The 19,114-nt window shown below is 37.5% G+C and overlaps 1 protein-coding gene across 3 annotated transcripts in view; it reads right to left on the bottom strand.

The window, feature by feature from the left end:
• The window catches only part of oca2 (oculocutaneous albinism II), a 369,117-nt gene that overhangs the window by 238,991 nt on the left and 111,012 nt on the right, over positions 1-19,114 (bottom strand). For all 3 annotated transcript variants that reach the window (XM_052467917.1, XM_052467907.1, XM_052467911.1), the window contains exons 3-4: positions 11,927-12,028; positions 3,124-3,300 (exon numbers count right to left, since the gene is read on the bottom strand). In XM_052467917.1, coding sequence (XP_052323877.1) covers positions 3,124-3,300; positions 11,927-12,028 — 279 coding nt within the window. The remainder of the gene's footprint in view (positions 1-3,123; positions 3,301-11,926; positions 12,029-19,114) is intronic.

The raw sequence follows: 19,114 nt of genomic DNA, 5'->3' as shown, positions 1-19,114 counted from the left end.
GCATCTGTGCACTTCCCTTAGACCAGGGTCAGTAGGATCCTGGCACCATATTCCCTATGTAGTGCACTACTTTAGACCAGGGTCAGTAGGATCCTGGCACCATATTCCCTATGTAGTGCACTACTTTAGACCAGGGTCAGTAGGATCCTGGCACCATATTCCTCTTTAGCGCATAAGGAGGGGGATCATTCATTGGACATTGGTCAAATTTCTTCAGCCTCCTGAGGTTGAATAGGTGTTGTTGCACCTTCTTCACCACAGTCTGTGTGGGTGGACCATTTCAGTTTGTCTGTGATGTGTACGCCGAGGAACTTAAAACTTTTCACCTCCTCCACTACTGTCCCATCGATGTGGATAGGGGGGTGCTCCCTCTGCTATTTCCTGAAGTCCACGAGCATATCCTTTGTTTTGTTGACGTTGAGTGAAAGGTTACTTTCCTGACTCCACACTCCGAGGGCCCTCACCTCCCTGTAGGCTGTCTCACCATTGTTAGTAATCAAGCCTACCACTGTAGTGTCGTCTGCAAACTTGGTGATTGAGTTGGAGGCGTGCGTGGCCACGCAGTCATGAGTGAACAGGGAGTACAGGAGAGGGCTGAGAACGCACCCTTGTGGGGCCCCAGAGTTAAGGATCAGAGGGGTGGAGATGTTTCCTACCCTCACCACCTGGGGGCGGCCCGTCAGGAAGTCCAGGATCCAGTTGCACAGGGCGGGGTCAAGACCCAGGGACTCAAGCTTAATGATGAGTTTGGAGGGTACTCTAGTGTTGAATGCTGAGCGGTCGTCAATGAACAGCATTTTTACATAGGTATTCCTCTAGGTAGCTTTTAACAATGAACAGCATTTTTACATAGGTATTCCTCTTGTCCAGATGGGATAGGGCAGTGTGCAGTGTTATGGCGATTGCATCATCCATGGACCTCTTAGGGCAAATTGAAGTGGGTCTAGGGTGTCAGGTAGGGTGTCAGAGGTGATATGATCCCTGACTAGCCTCTCAAAGCACTTCAGGATGACAGAAGTGAGTGCTACGGGGCGATAGTCATTTAGTACAGTTTACTTTGCTTTCTTGGGTACAGGAACAATGGTGAAGCATGTGGGAACAGCAGACTGGGATAGGGAGAGATTAAATATGTCTGTAAACACTCCAGCCAGCTGGCTGGTCTGGTCATGCTCTAAGGACACGGCTAGGGATGCCGTCTGGGCCGGCAGCCTTGTAAGGGTTAACACGCTTAAATGTCTTACGTCGGCCACGGAGAAGGAGAGCCCAAAATCCATGGTAGCGGCCACGTCGGTGGCACTGTGTTATCCTCAAAGCGGGCGAAGAAGGTGTTTAGCTTGTCCGGAAGCAAGACGTCGGTGTCCACGACGTGATTGTCTGTAGACTGTGCAATATAAGTCTTGTGACGGAGTCGTTAAATTGCGACTCCACCTTGTCTCTGTACTGACGTTTAGCCTGTTTGAGGGAATAGGGTTAGGCCTTACGGAGGGAATAACAACACTGTATTCAACCATATTCCCAGTCACCTTGCAGTGGTTAAATACGGTGGTTCGCGCATTCAGTTTTGCGCAAATGCTGCCATCTATCCACAGTTTCTGGTTAGGGAAGGTTTTAATAGTCACAGTGGGTACAACATCTCCTATACACTTCCTGATAAACTCAGTCACCGTATCAGTGTATTCGTCAATGTTATTCTCGGAGGCTACCCGGAACATATCCCAGTCTGCGTGATCAAAACAATCTTGAAGCGTGGATTCCGATTGGTCAGACCAGCTTTGAATAGTCCTTAGCACGGGTACTTCCTTTTTTGAGTTTCTGACTATAGGAACGGAGGAGCAAAATCAAGTCGTGATCAGATTTGCCGAAGGGAGGGCGGACGAGGGTCTTGTAGGCTTCCTGGAAATTGGAGGTAGCAGTGGTTGAGTGTTTTAACAGCATGATTACTACAGTCAATGTGTTGATAGAACCTTGGTAGTGTTTTTCTCAAATTTGCTTTGTTAAAATCCTCAACTACAATAATTGTGGCTTCGGGATATGTGGTTTCCAGTTTGCATAAAGTCCAGTGAAGTGTTTTGAGGACCGTCGTGGTATCGGCTTGAGGGGGAATATACGAGGCTGTGACTTTCACCAAAGATAATTTTCTTGGGAGGTATTACGGTCGGCATTTGATTGTGAGGTATTCTAAGTCTGGTGAACAAAAGGAGTTTCTGTATGTTGTCACAAACACACCATGAGTAGTTAATCGTGAACCGTACAACCCTACCCTTCTTCTTCCCGGGGAGATATTTATTCCTGTCTCAGCGATGAACTGAGAACCCAGCTGGCTGTACGGACTCAGACAGTATATCCCGAGAGAGCCGTGTTTCTGTGAAACAGAGTATGTTTCAATCCCTGATGACTCTCTGGAAGGAAATCCTTGCCCTGAGCTCGTCAACTTTATTATCCAGAGTACCTCTCCTACGTCAGCAGTGATTTGTGTCAGCCCCTGAAATCAGGATCCGAATTGGGAAAGTCGTATTCCTGGTTGTAATGCTGGTAATGCTGGTAAGTTACCACCCCTCTGATATCCAGCTGCCTAGAGGGCCAAGTGGAGCCAGCTAACGAGAGAGCCCTAGAGGAGCCTGCTGCTGAGAGGGCCCTAGAGGAGACAGCTGCCTAGAGGGCCCTAGTGGAGCCAGCTGCTGAGAGGGCCCTAGAGGAGCCAGCTGCTGAGAGGGCCCTAGAGGAGCCAGCTGCTGAGAGGGCCCTAGAGGAGACAGCTGCCTAGAGGGCCCTGGTGGAGACGGCACCTTCTGTAAGATGTACGTACTGTAGCTGAATTAGTCTGTAAGCTATGTTCTCTTCATTTATAGACTATTTTATATTTTATTTAGTTAGGTGTCTAGACTGACAGCCTGTACAGGTTCAGACCGATACACTCGTTTCTGTGTTGGTTTTTGTACTTAGTTAATCATTTATCATTTCAAACGGCTTTCTCGTTTGAAACTTTTGTGTGTTTAATGTTAAATGTTAATTTGTGATTGTTTTTATCACTTACTTTGCTAATGTTTAAAAAAAAATCTTTCCAATTTAAGACTATTTGAATTGAATTCACAGAGAGACAGAGACAGAGACAGAGAGCTTTACCTCATGCTGTTGGACAATTTGAAGTTTAGGTGTACGTCCAGAGGGTCTTTCTCTGTGGAGGAGGATCGTGACAGGGACAGGCTGGTGACCTCACTCCCCAGACGACACCTCCTATCCAGCTCCAAACTGCTGTTGTCCCACGTCTCCTCCCCCTCATACAGGGTCATGTACGTTATACTGGAACATATAGGTAATAATACAGGTTATTAGCTGTTGTCCCACGTCTCCTCCCCATCATACAGCAACATGTACGTTATACTGTTATGGTGATGTGTATAGTGATGTGTAATAGTGTATAGTGATGTGTAATAGTGTATAGTGATGTGTAATAGTGTATAGTGATGTGTAATAGTGTATAGTGATGTGTAATAGTGTATAGTGATGTGTAATAGTGTATAGTGATGTGTAATAGTGTATAGTGATGTGTATAGTGATCTGTATAGTGATGTGTATAGTGTATAGTGATCTGTATAGTGATGTGTAATAGTGTATAGTGATGTGTATAGTGATGTCTATAGTGATCTGTATAGTGATGTGTAATAGTGTATAGTGATGTGTATAGTGATGTCTATAGTGATCTGTATAGTGATGTGTAATAGTGATGTGTAATAGTGTATAGTGATGTGGATGGTGATGTGTATAGTGATGTGTATAGTGATGTGTAATAGTGATCTGTATAGTGATGTGTATAGTGATCTGTATAGTGATGTGTAATAGTGATCTGTATAGTGATGTGTATAGTGATGTGGATAGTGATGTGTAATAGTGATGTGTATAGTGATGTGTATAGTGATGTGTATAGTGATGTGTATAGTGATATAATATATAATAATATATGCCATTTAGCTGACGCTTTTATCCAAAGTGACTTACAGTCATGTGTGCATACATTTTACGTATGGGTGGTCCCGGGAATCGAACCCACTACCCTGGCGTTACAAGCGCCATGCTCTACCAACTGAGCTACAGAAGGACCACAATGTGATGTGTATAGTGATGTGTAATAGTGTTTGGTGATGTGTATAGTGATGTGTATGGTGATGTGTATAGTGATGTGTATAGTGATGTGTATAGTGATGTTTATAGTGATGTGTATAGTGATGTGTATAGTGATGTGTATAGTGATCTGTATAGTGATGTGTATAGTGATGTGTAATAGTGTATGGTGATGTGTATAGTGATGTGTATAGTGATGTGTAATAGTGTATAGTGATGTGTATAGTGATGTGTAATAGTGATGTGTATAGTGATGTGTATAGTGATGTGTAATAGTGTATAGTGATGTGTATAGTGATGTGTATAGTGATGTGTATAGTGATGTGTATAGTGATGTGTAATAGTGTATAGTGATGTGTATAGTGATGTGTATAGTGATGTGTATAGTGATGTGTATAGTGATGTGTATAGTGATGTGTAATAGTGTATAGTGATGTGTATAGTGATGTGTATAGTGATGTGTAATAGTGTATAGTGATGTGTATAGTGATGTGTATAGTGATGTGTATAGTGATGTGTAATAGTGTATAGTGATGTGTATAGTGATGTGTATGGTGATGTGTATAGTGATGTGTATAGTGATGTGTAATAGTTTATAGTGATGTGTATAGTGATGTGTATAGTGATGTGTAATAGTGTTTGGTGATGTGTATAGTGATGTGTATAGTGATGTGTATAGTGATGTGTATAGTGATGTGTATAGTGATGTGTATAGTGATGTCTATAGTGATCTGTATAGTGATGTGTAATAGTGATGTGTAATAGTGTATAGTGATGTGGATGGTGATGTGTATAGTGATGTGTATAGTGATGTGTAATAGTGATCTGTATAGTGATGTGTATAGTGATGTGTATAGTGATGTGTATAGTGATGTGTATAGTGATGTGTAATAGTGTATGGTGATGTGTATAGTGATGTGTATAGTGATGTGTATAGTGATGTGTATAGTGATGTGTATAGTGATGTGTATAGTGATGTGTATAGTGATGTGTATAGTGATGTGTATAGTGATCTGTATAGTGATGTGTATAGTGATGTGTAATAGTGTATGGTGATGTGTATAGTGATGTGTATAGTGATGTGTATAGTGATGTGTATAGTGATGTGTGTAGTGTAGGTTGATGTGTATAGTGATGTGTATAGTGATGTGTATAGTGATGTGTAATAGTGTATAGTGATCTGTATAGTGATGTGTGTAGTTTAGGTTGATGTGTATAGTGATGTGTGTAGTGTATATTGATGTGTATAGTGATGTGTGTAGTGTATATTGATGTGTATAGTGATGTGTGTAGTGTATATTGATGTGTATAGTGATGTGTATAGTGATGTGTAATCGTGTATAGTGATCTGTATAGTGATGTGTATAGTGATGTGTATAGTGATGTGTGTAGTTTAGGTTGATGTGTATAATGATGTGTATCGATGCGTCTACGGGGCTCATCTGTAAAAGAGACCTGTCAAAATAAAGGGTCATTATTTATTTATTTTACATTTTGATGTCTAATTTTTAGATTTGACGGCTGTTGCAGCTGAGAACTAAACGGACACAATGAGAGGGACTTAATAACATGGAGATATTAATAATAATAACATGGAGATATTAATAATAATAACATGGAGATATTAATAATAATAACATGGAGATATTTATAATAATAACATGGAGATATTAATAATAATAACATGGAGATATTAATAATAATAACATGGAGATATTAATAATAATAACATGGAGATATTAATAATAATAACATGGAGATATTAATAATAATAACATGGATATATTAATAATAACAACATGGAGATATTAATAATAATAACATGGAGATATTTATAATAATAACATGGAGATATTAATAATAATAACATGGAGATATTTATAATAATAACATGGAGATATTAATACTAATAACATGGAGATATTAATACTAATAACATGGAGATATTAATAATAATAACATGGAGATATTAATAATAATAACATGGAGATATTTATAATAATAACATGGAGATATTAATACTAATAACATGGAGATATTTATAATAATAACATGGAGATATTAATAATAATAACATGGAGATATTAATAATAATAACATGGAGATATTTATAATAATAACATGGAGATATTAATACTAATAACATGGAGATATTAATAATAATAACATGGAGATATTTATAATAATAACATGGAGATATTAATACTAATAACATGGAGATATTAATAATAATAACATGGAGATATTAATAATAATAACATGGAGATATTAATAATAATAACATGGAGATATTTATAATAATAACATGGAGATATTAATACTAATAACATGGAGATATTAATACTAATAACATGGAGATATTAATAATAATAACATGGAGATATTAATACTAATAACATGGAGATATTAATACTAATAACATGGAGATATTAATAATAATAACATGGAGATATTAATAATAATAACATGGAGATATTAATAATAATAACATGGAGATATTTATAATAATAACATGGATATATTAATAATAATAACATGGAGATATTTATAATAATAACATGGAGATATTAATAATAATAACATGGAGATATTTATAATAATAACATGGAGATATTAATAATAATAACATGGATATATTAATAATAATAACATGGAGATATTTATAATAATAACATGGATATATTAATAATAACAACATGGAGATATTAATAATAATAACATGGAGATATTTATAATAATAACATGGAGATATTAATACTAATAACATGGATATATTAATAATAACAACATGGATATATTAATAATAATAACATGGAGATATTAATACTAATAACATGGAGATATTAATAATAATAACATGGATATATTAATAATAATAACATGGAGATATTAATAATAATAACATGGAGATATTTATAATAATAACATGGATATATTAATAATAATAACATGGATATATTAATAATAATAACATGGAGATATTAATAATAATAACATGGAGATATTTATAATAATAACATGGAGATATTAATACTAATAACATGGAGATATTAATAATAATAACATGGATATATTAATAATAATAACATGGAGATATTAATAATAATAACATGGAGATATTAATAATAATAACATGGAGATATTAATAATAATAACATGGAGATATTAATACTAATAACATGGAGATATTAATAATAATAACATGGAGATATTAATAATAATAACATGGAGATATTTATAATAATAACATGGAGATATTAATACTAATAACATGGAGATATTAATAATAATAACATGGAGATATTAATAATAATAACATGGAGATATTTATAATAATAACATGGAGATATTAATACTAATAACATGGAGATATTAATAATAATAACATGGATATATTAATAATAATAACATGGAGATATTAATACTAATAACATGGAGATATTAATAATAATAACATGGAGATATTAATACTAATAACATGGAGATATTAATACTAATAACATGGAGATATTTATAATAATAACATGGATATATTAATAATAATAACATGGAGATATTTATAATAATAACATGGAGATATTAATACTAATAACATGGAGATATTAATAATAATAACATGGATATATTAATAATAATAACATGGAGATATTAATAATAATAACATGGAGATATTTATAATAATAACATGGAGATATTAATAATAATAACATGGAGATATTAATAATAATAACATGGAGATATTTATTCCTGGGAGCTTTTTCACTCCTTCAGCATGTTCAGTGCCTTCGGAAATTATTTAAACCCCTTCACGTTTTCCACATTTTGTTACATTACAGCCTTATTCTAAAATTGATTAAATATTTTTTTTTTCCCCCTCATCAATTTACACACAGTACCTTTGGCAGCGGTTACAGCCTAGAGAATTCTTGGGTATGACGCTACAAGCTTGGCACACTTGAATTTCGGGAGTTTCTCCCATTCTTCTCTGCAGATCCTCTCTGTCTGGTTGGATGGGGAGTTTCTCCCATTCTTCTCTGCAGATCCTCTCTGTCTGGTTGGATGGGAGTTTCTCCCATTCTTCTCTGCAGATCCTCTCTGTCTGGTTGGATGGGGAGTTTCTCCCATTCTTCTCTGCAGATCCTCTCTGCCAGGTGGGATGGGAAGTGTCATTGTACAGCTATTTAAATCTGGGCTGGGCCACTCAAGGACATTCAGAGACTCCTGTGTTTTCTTGGCTGTATGCTTAGGGTTGTTTCCCCCCCAGTCTGAGGTCCTGAGCACTCTGGACCAGGTTTGCTCTCTGTACTTTGCTCCATTCATCTTTTCCTTGACCCTGACTCGTCTCCAAGTCCCTGCCTCTGAAAAACATTTCCACAGCAGGATGCTGCCACCTCCATGCTTCACCGTAGGGATGGTGTCAGGTTTCCTCCAGCAGGATGCTAACACCTCCATGCTTCACCGTAGGGATGGTGGCAGGTTACCTCCAGCAGGATGCTGCCACCTCCATGCTTCACCGTAGGGATGGTGTCAGGTTTCCTCCAGACATGATGCTTGGCATTCAGGCCAAATAGTTCAGTTTCATCAGACCAGAGAATCTTGTTTCCCATGGTCAGAGTACTTTTTGGCAAACTCCAAGAGGGTGGTCATGTGCTTCCATCTGGCCACTCTACAATAAAGGCCTGATTGGTGGAGTGCTGCAGAGATGGTTGTCCTACTGTAAGGTTCTCCCATCTCCACAGAGGAACTCTGGAGCTGTCAGAGTGACCATCGGGTTCTTGGTCACCTCCCTGACCATGACCCCTCTCCCCAGATTGCTCAGTTTGGCCGGGCAGCCAGCTCTGGGAAGAGTCTTGGTGGTTCCAAACTTCTTCCATTTAAGAATTATGGAGGCCTGGGTTCGAGCCAAGGCTCTGTCGCAGCCGGCCACGACCGGGAGGCTCATGGGGCGGCGCACAATTGGCCCAGCGTCGTCCGGGTTAGGGAGGGATATCCTTGTCTCATCGCGCACTAGCGACAGGTGGCAGGTCGGGCGCAGTGCACGCTGACACGGTAGCCAGGTGTACGGTGTTTCCTCCGACACATTGGTGCGGCTGGCTACCGGGTTGGATGGGCAGTGTGGCTGGGCTGGGTTGGGTAGTGTTTCGGAGAACGCACGGCTCTCACCTCTCCCGAGTCTGTATGGGAGTTTCAGCGATGAGACAAGACTGTAATTACCAATTGGATACCACAAAATTGGGGAGAAAAAAGGGCTGAATTTCTTTTTTATAATAATAATTTCAAAGAATAATGGAGGCCCCTGTGTTCTTGGGGACCTTCAATGCTGCAGAAATGTTTTGGTACCCTTCCCCAAATCTGTGCCTCGACACAATCCTGTCTCGGAGCTCTATGGACAATTATTTTGACCTCATGGCCTTGTTCTTGCTCTGACATGCACTGTCAACTGTGGAACCTTATATAGACAGGTGTGTGCCTTTCCAAATCATGTCCAATCAATTGATTTTACCACAGATGGACTCTAATCAAGTTGTAGAAACATCTGAAGGATGAATAATTTAGAGTCTCATACCAAAGGGTCTAAATAAGGTATTTCTGGTTTTAATATTAATACATTTGCAAAAATGTCTAAAAAAAAACTGTTTTTGCCTTGTCATTAAGGGGTAGTGTGTATAGATTGATGAGGAAAATGTTTTATTTAATCAATTTTAGAATAAGGATAAATGTGGAAAAAGTCACGGGGTCTGAATACTTTCAAAATGCACCGCACATGTACGGAGTAAGCTCCATTCATCTGCACTGTATCTAGCCACCATGATATGAGCAGTCCTCTGCAATCACAAAGAGGAACATTTTGTACTTATATCAACTAGGAGTTGAATATCAACTAGGAGTCGAATATCACCTAGGAGTCGAATATCACCTAGGAGTTGAATATCACCTAGGAGTTGAATATCACCTAGGAGTCGAATATCACCTAGGAGTTGAATATCACCTAGGAGTTGAATATCACCTAGGAGTTGAATATCACCTAGGAGTTGAATATCACCTAGGAGTTGAATATCACCTAGGAGTTGAATATCACCTAGGAGTTGAATATCACCTAGGAGTTGAATATCACTTAGGAGTTGAATATCAACTAGGAGTTGAATATCACCTAGGAGTTGAATATCACTTAGGAGTTGAATATCACCTAGGAGTTGAATATCACCTAGGAGTTGAATATCACCTAGGAGTTGAATATCACTTAGGAGTTGAATATCACTAGGAGTTGAGGAGTTGAATATCACCTAGGAGTTGAATATCACCTAGGAGTTGAATATCACCTAGGAGTTGAATATCACCTAGGAGTTGAATATCACTTAGGAGTTGAATATCACCTAGGAGTTGAATATCACCTAGGAGTTGAATATCACCTAGGAGTTGAATATCAACTAGGAGTCGAATATCACCTAGGAGTTGAATATCACTTAGGAGTTGAATATCACCTAGGAGTTGAATATCACCTAGGAGTTGAATATCACTTAGGAGTTGAATATCACCTAGGAGTTGAATATCACCTAGGACTTGAATATCACCTAGGAGTTGAATATCACTTAGGAGTTGAATATCACCTAGGAGTTGAATATCACCTAGGAGTTGAATATCACCTAGGAGTTGAATATCACCTAGGAGTTGAATATCACCTAGGAGTTGAATATCACTTAGGAGTTGAATATCACCTAGGAGTTGAATATCACCTAGGAGTTGAATATCACCTAGGAGTTGAATATCAACTAGGAGTTGAATATCACCTAGGAGTTGAATATCACCTAGGAGTTGAATATCACTTAGGAGTTGAATATCACTTAGGAGTTGAATATCACCTAGGAGTTGAATATCACCTAGGACTTGAATATCACCTAGGAGTTGAATATCACTTAGGAGTTGAATATCACTTAGGAGTTGAATATCAACTAGGAGTTGAATATCACCTAGGAGTTGAATATCACTTAGGAGTTGAATATCACTTAGGAGTTGAATATCAACTAGGAGTTGAATATCAACTAGGAGTTGAATATCAACTAGGAGTTGAATATCACCTAGGAGTTGAATATCACCTAGGAGTTGAATATCACTTAGGAGTTGAATATCAACTAGGAGTTGAATATCACCTAGGAGTTGAATATCACCTAGGAGTTGAATATCACCTAGGAGTTGAATATCACCTAGGAGTTGAATATCACTTAGGAGTTGAATATCACTTAGGAGTTGAATATCACTAGGAGTTGAATATCACCTAGGACTTGAATATCACCTAGGAGTTGAATATCACTTAGGAGTTGAATATCACTTAGGAGTTGAATATCAACTAGGAGTTGAATATCACCTAGGACTTGAATATCACCTAGGAGTTGAATATCACTTAGGAGTTGAATATCAACTAGGAGTTGAATATCACCTAGGAGTTGAATATCACCTAGGAGTTGAATATCACCTAGGAGTTGAATATCACCTAGGAGTTGAATATCACTTAGGAGTTGAATATCACTTAGGAGTTGAATATCACTTAGGAGTTGAATATCACCTAGGAGTTGAATATCACTTAGGAGTTGAATATCACCTAGGAGTTGAATATCACCTAGGAGTTGAATATCACCTAGGAGTTGAATAGAAGCTGGATCTTTTAGGAGAACAATATTAGGTATTTATCTCCATTTGTAAAATGTATGCATGTGCACATCAATTGTATACAATTCAACATACGTAGCTTGCTACAAACCTGCTGTGATATCAAAGGCTCTTTTCTGAGAACCAACCAAACCTAACTTACCTGTCATCTTGGGAGAACCTGATGAGGGGAGATTTCTCTGTGTGGTTGGACCCCGTCTGGTTGGTGTTTCCCTTCAGAAAGTTGACCATACTGAAGCTCTGTCTGGAGGACAAATACAAAACATAGTGTCAACTGAAGTGAACAAGTGTCAACTGAAGTGAACAAGTGTCAACTGAAGTGAACAAGTGTCAACTGAAGTGAACAAACAAATTCAAAGTTTAAACCGTCCGTTTGATGCTCAGACTTTCATCAGAAAAGTGAAACAGTGCAGCCTGTGTGGTGAACTTTAACCTGTCTGTCACATGGGAGGGAATTGGCCCCATATAGCACAAGTCATGAGCAGTGGCAAAATGTATAGACTTGCAGGAAATTAGCATTAAAACTGCAAAGTTTTCTGTCATCCTCATAAAAACAGCATGGTGAGCTATAGAAAACAACATTCTCATAAAGACAGCATGGTGAGCTATAGAAAACAACATTCTCTGTCATCTTCATAAAAACAGCATGGTGAGCTATAGAAAACAACATCCTCATTGAAACAGCATGGTGAGCTATAAAAAACAACATCCTCTGTCATCTTCATAAAAACAGCATGGTGAGCTATAGAAAACAACATTCTCTGTCATCTTCATAAAAACAGCATGGTGAGCTATAGAAAACAACATCCTCATTGAAACAGCATGGTGAGCTATAAAAAACAACATCCTCTGTCATCTTCATAAAAACAGCATGGTGAGCTATAGAAAACAACATCCTCTGTCATCTTCATAAAAACAGCATGGTGAGCTATAGAAAACAACATTCTCATAGAAACAGCATGGTGAGCTATATAAAACAACATCCTCTGTCATCCTCATAAAAACAGCATGGTGAGCTATAGAAAACAACATCCTCTGTCATCTTCATAGAAACAGCATGGTGAGCTATATAAAACAACATCCTCTGTCATCCTCATAAAAACAGCATGGTGAGCTATAGAAAACAACATCCTCTGTCATCTTCATAGAAACAGCATGGTGAGCTATAGAAAACAACATCCTCTGTCATCCTCATAAAAACAGCATGGTGAGCTATAGAAAACAACATCCTCATTGAAACAGCATGGTGAGCTATAGAAAACAACATTCTCATAAAGACAGCATGGTGAGCTATAGAAAACAACATCCTCTGTCATCCTCATAAAAACAGCATGGTGAGCTATAGAAAACAACATCCTCTGTCATCCTCATAAAAACAGCATGGTGAGCTATAGAAAACAACATTCTCATAAAGACAGCATGGTGAGCTATAGAAAACAACATTCTCTGTCATCCTCATAAAGACAGCATGGTGAGCTATAGAAAACAACATCCTCTGTCATCCTCATAAAAACAGCATGGTGAGCTATAGAAAACAACATTCTCATAAAGACAGCATGGTGAGCTATATAAAACAACATTCTCTGTCATCCTCATAAAAACAGCATGGTGAGCTATAGAAAACAACATCCTCTGTCATCCTCATAAAAACAGCATGGTGAGCTATAGAAAACAACATCCTCTGTCATCCTCATAAAAACAGCATGGTGAGCTATAGAAAACAACATCCTCTGTCATCCTCATAAAAACAGCATGGTGAGCTATAGAAAACAACATTCTCATAGAAACAGCATGGTGAGCTATAGAAAACAACATTCTCATAAAGACAGCATGGTGAGCTATAGAAAACAACATTCTCATAAAAACAGCATGGTGAGCTATAGAAAACAACATCCTCATAAAAACAGCATGGTGAGCTATAGAAAACAACATCCTCTGTCATCCTCATAAAAACAGCATGGTGAGCTATAGAAAACAACATCCTCTGTCATCCTCATAAAAACAGCATGGTGAGCTATAGAAAACAACATTCTCATAGAAACAGCATGGTGAGCTATAGAAAACAACATTCTCATAAAAACAGCATGGTGAGCTATAGAAAACAACATCCTCATAAAGACAGCATGGTGAGCTATAGAAAACAACATTCTCATTGAAACAGCATGGTGAGCTATAGAAAACAACATTCTCATTGAAACAGCATGGTGAGCTATAGAAAACAACATCCTCATAGAAACAGCATGGTGAGCTATAGAAAACAACATCCTCATAAAGACAGCATGGTGAGCTATAGAAAACAACATTCTCATTGAAACAGCATGGTGAGCTATAGAAAACAACATCCTCATAAAGACAGCATGGTGAGCTATAGAAAACAACATCCTCATAGAAACAGCATGGTGAGCTATAGAAAACAACATCCTCATAAAGACAGCATGGTGAGCTATAGAAAACAACATTCTCATAGAAACAGCATGGTGAGCTATAGAAAACAACATCCTCATAAAGACAGCATGGTGAGCTATAGAAAACAACATCCTCATAGAAACAGCATGGTGAGCTATAGAAAACAACATCCTCATAGAAACAGCATGGTGAGCTATAGAAAACAACATCCTCATAGAAACAGCATGGTGAGCTATAGAAAACAACATCCTCATAAAGACAGCATGGTGAGCTATAGAAAACAACATTCTCATAAAGACAGCATGGTGAGCTATAGAAAACAACATTCTCATAAAGACAGCATGGTGAGCTATAGAAAACAACATTCTCATAAAGACAGCATGGTGAGCTATAGAAAACAACATCCTCATAAAGACAGCATGGTGAGCTATAGAAAACAACATCCTCATAAAGACAGCATGGTGAGCTATAGAAAACAACATTCTCATAGAAACAGCATGGTGAGCTATAGAAAACAACATCCTCTGTCATTCTCATAAAGACAGCATGGTGAGCTATAGAAAACAACATTCTCATAGAAACAGCATGGTGAGCTATAGAAAACAACATTCTCATAAAAACAGCATGGTGAGCTATAGAAAACAACATCCTCATAAAGACAGCATGGTGAGCTATAGAAAACAACATCTTCATAAAAACAGCATGGTGAGCTATAAAAAACAACATCCTCATAGAAACAGCATGGTGAGCTATAGAAAACAACATCCTCATAAAAACAGCATGGTGAGCTATAGAAAACAACATTCTCATAAAAACAGCATGGTGAGCTATAGAAAACAACATCCTCATAAAGACAGCATGGTGAGCTATAGAAAACAACATTCTCATAGAAACAGCATGGTGAGCTATATAAAACAACATCCTCATAAAGACAGCATGGTGAGCTATAGAAAACAACATCCTCATAAAGACAGCATGGTGAGCTATAGAAAACAACATTCTCATAAAAACAGCATGGTGAGCTATAGAAAACAACATCCTCATAAAAACAGCATGGTGAGCTATAGAAAACAACATTCTCATAAAGACAGCATGGTGAGCTATAGAAAACAACATTCTCATAAAGACAGCATGGTGAGCTATAGAAAACAACATCCTCTGTCATCTTCATAAAAACAGCATGGTGAGCTATAGAAAACAACATCCTCTGTCATCTTCATAAAAACAGCATGGTGAGCTATAGAAAACAACATTCTCATAAAGACAGCATGGTGAGCTATAGAAAACAACATTCTCATAAAGACAGCATGGTGAGCTATAGAAAACAACATCCTCTGTCATCTTCATAAAGACAGCATGGTGAGCTATAGAAAACAACATTATCATAAAAACAGCATGGTGAGCTATAGAAAACAACATTCTCATAAAAACAGCATGGTGAGCTATAGAAAACAACATCCTCATAAAAACATCATGGTGAGCTATAAAAACAGCAGCATGGTGAGCTATAGAAAACAACATCCTCTCATCTTCAAAAAACAGCATGGTGAGCTATAAAAAACAACATCCTCATAGAAACAGCATGGTGAGCTATAGAAAACAACATTCTCATAGAAACAGCATGGTGAGCTATAGAAAACAACATTCTCATAAAAACAGCATGGTGAGCTATAGAAAACAACATTCTCATAAAAACAGCATGGTGAGCTATAGAAAACAACATTCTCATAAAAACAGCATGGTGAGCTATAGAAAACAACATCCTCATAGAAACAGCATGGTGAGCTATAGAAAACAACATCCTCATAAAAACAGCATGGTGAGCTATAGAAAACAACATCCTCATAAAAACAGCATGGTGAGCTATAGAAAACAACATCCTCATAAAGACAGCATGGTGAGCTATAGAAAACAACATTCTCATAAAGACAGCATGGTGAGCTATAGAAAACAACATCCTCATAAAGACAGCATGGTGAGCTATAGAAAACAACATTCTCATAAAGACAGCATGGTGAGCTATAGAAAACAACATTCTCATAGAAACAGCATGGTGAGCTATAGAAAACAACATTCTCATAGAAACAGCATGGTGAGCTATAGAAAACAACATTCTCATAAAGACAGCATGGTGAGCTATAGAAAACAACATTCTCATAGAAACAGCATGGTGAGCTATAGAAAACAACATCCTCATAAAAACAGCATGGTGAGCTATAGAAAACAACATCCTCATAGAAACAGCATGGTGAGCTATAGAAAACAACATTCTCATAAAAACAGCATGGTGAGCTATAGAAAACAACATCCTCATAAAAACAGCATGGTGAGCTATAGAAAACAACATCCTCATAAAGACAGCATGGTGAGCTATAGAAAACAACATCCTCTGTCATCTTCATAGAAACAGCATGGTGAGCTATAGAAAACAACATCCTCTGTCATCCTCATAAAAACAGCATGGTGAGCTATAGAAAACAACATCCTCTGTCATCCTCATAAAAACAGCATGGTGAGCTATAGAAAACAACATTCTCTGTCATCCTCATAAAAACAGCATGGTGAGCTATAGAAAACAACATCCTCTGTCATCCTCATAAAGACAGCATGGTGAGCTATAGAAAACAACATCCTCATAAAAACAGCATGGTGAGCTATAGAAAACAACATTCTCATAAAAACAGCATGGTGAGCTATAGAAAACAACATCCTCATAAAGACAGCATGGTGAGCTATAGAAAACAACATTCTCATAAAGACAGCATGGTGAGCTATAGAAAACAACATCCTCATAGAAACAGCATGGTGAGCTATAGAAAACAACATTCTCATAAAGACAGCATGGTGAGCTATAGAAAACAACATTCTCATAGAAACAGCATGGTGAGCTATAGAAAACAACATTCTCATAGAAACAGCATGGTGAGCTATAGAAAACAACATCCTCATAAAAACAGCATGGTGAGCTATAGAAAACAACATCCTCATAAAGACAGCATGGTGAGCTATAGAAAACAACATTCTCATAAAGACAGCATGGTGAGCTATAGAAAACAACATTCTCATAAAAACAGCATGGTGAGCTATAGAAAACAACATCCTCATAAAGACAGCATGGTGAGCTATAGAAAACAACATTCTCATAAAGACAGCATGGTGAGCTATAGAAAACAACATCCTCATAGAAACAGCATGGTGAGCTATAGAAAACAACATTCTCATAAAGACAGCATGGTGAGCTATAGAAAACAACATTCTCATAGAAACAGCATGGTGAGCTATAGAAAACAACATTCTCATAGAAACAGCATGGTGAGCTATAGAAAACAACATCCTCATAAAAACAGCATGGTGAGCTATAGAAAACAACATCCTCATAGAAACAGCATGGTGAGCTATAGAAAACAACATTCTCATAAAAACAGCATGGTGAGCTATAGAAAACAACATCCTCATAAAAACAGCATGGTGAGCTATAGAAAACAACATCCTCATAAAGACAGCATGGTGAGCTATAGAAAACAACATCCTCATAAAAACAGCATGGTGAGCTATAGAAAACAACATCCTCATAGAAACAGCATGGTGAGCTATAGAAAACAACATCCTCTGTCATCTTCATAGAAACAGCATGGTGAGCTATAGAAAACAACATCCTCTGTCATCTTCATAAAAACAGCATGGTGAGCTATAGAAAACAACATCCTCTGTCATCTTCATAGAAACAGCATGGTGAGCTATAGAAAACAACATCCTCTGTCATCTTCATAAAAACAGCATGGTGAGCTATAGAAAACAACATCCTCATAGAAACAGCATGGTGAGCTATAGAAAACAACATCCTCTGTCATCTTCATAGAAACAGCATGGTGAGCTATAGAAAACAACATCCTCTGTCATCTTCATAGAAACAGCATGGTGAGCTATAGAAAACAACATTCTCATAGAAACAGCATGGTGAGCTATAGAAAACAACATCCTCATAAAAACAGCATGGTGAGCTATAGAAAACAACATTCTCATAGAAACAGCATGGTGAGCTATAGAAAACAACATCCTCATAAAGACAGCATGGTGAGCTATAGAAAACAACATCCTCATAGAAACAGCATGGTGAGCTATAGAAAACAACATCCTCATAGAAACAGCATGGTGAGCTATAGAAAACAACATCCTCATAAAGACAGCATGGTGAGCTATAGAAAACAACATCCTCATAAAGACAGCATGGTGAGCTATAGAAAACAACATCCTCATAAAGACAGCATGGTGAGCTATAGAAAACAACATCCTCATAGAAACAGCATGGTGAGCTATAGAAAACAACATCCTCATAAAGACAGCATGGTGAGCTATAGAAAACAACATCCTCTGTCATCTTCATAAAGACAGCATGGTGAGCTATAGAAAACAACATTCTCATAAAAACAGCATGGTGAGCTATAGAAAACAACATTCTCATAGAAACAGCATGGTGAGCTATAGAAAACAACATTCTCATAAAGACAGCATGGTGAGCTATAGAAAACAACATTCTCATAAAAACAGCATGGTGAGCTATAGAAAACAACATCCTCATAAAGACAGCATGGTGAGCTATAGAAAACAACATCCTCATAAAAACAGCATGGTGAGCTATAGAAAACAACATCCTCATAAAAACAGCATGGTGAGCTATAGAAAACAACATTCTCATAAAGACAGCATGGTGAGCTATAGAAAACAACATCCTCATAAAAACAGCATGGTGAGCTATAGAAAACAACATCCTCATAGAAACAGCATGGTGAGCTATAGAAAACAACATTCTCATTGAAACAGCATGGTGAGCTATAGAAAACAACATTCTCATTAAAACAGCATGGTGAGCTATAGAAAACAACATTCTCATTAAAACAGCATGGTGAGCTATAGAAAACAACAT

Source organism: Oncorhynchus keta, chromosome 1 (genome assembly GCF_023373465.1).
Source record: "Oncorhynchus keta strain PuntledgeMale-10-30-2019 chromosome 1, Oket_V2, whole genome shotgun sequence".
In the NCBI taxonomy this organism is placed as follows: Eukaryota; Metazoa; Chordata; class Actinopteri; order Salmoniformes; family Salmonidae; genus Oncorhynchus; species Oncorhynchus keta.
The sequence above is the reverse complement of the archived record's forward strand: the minus strand, read 5'-3'. Positions and strand labels throughout refer to the sequence as shown.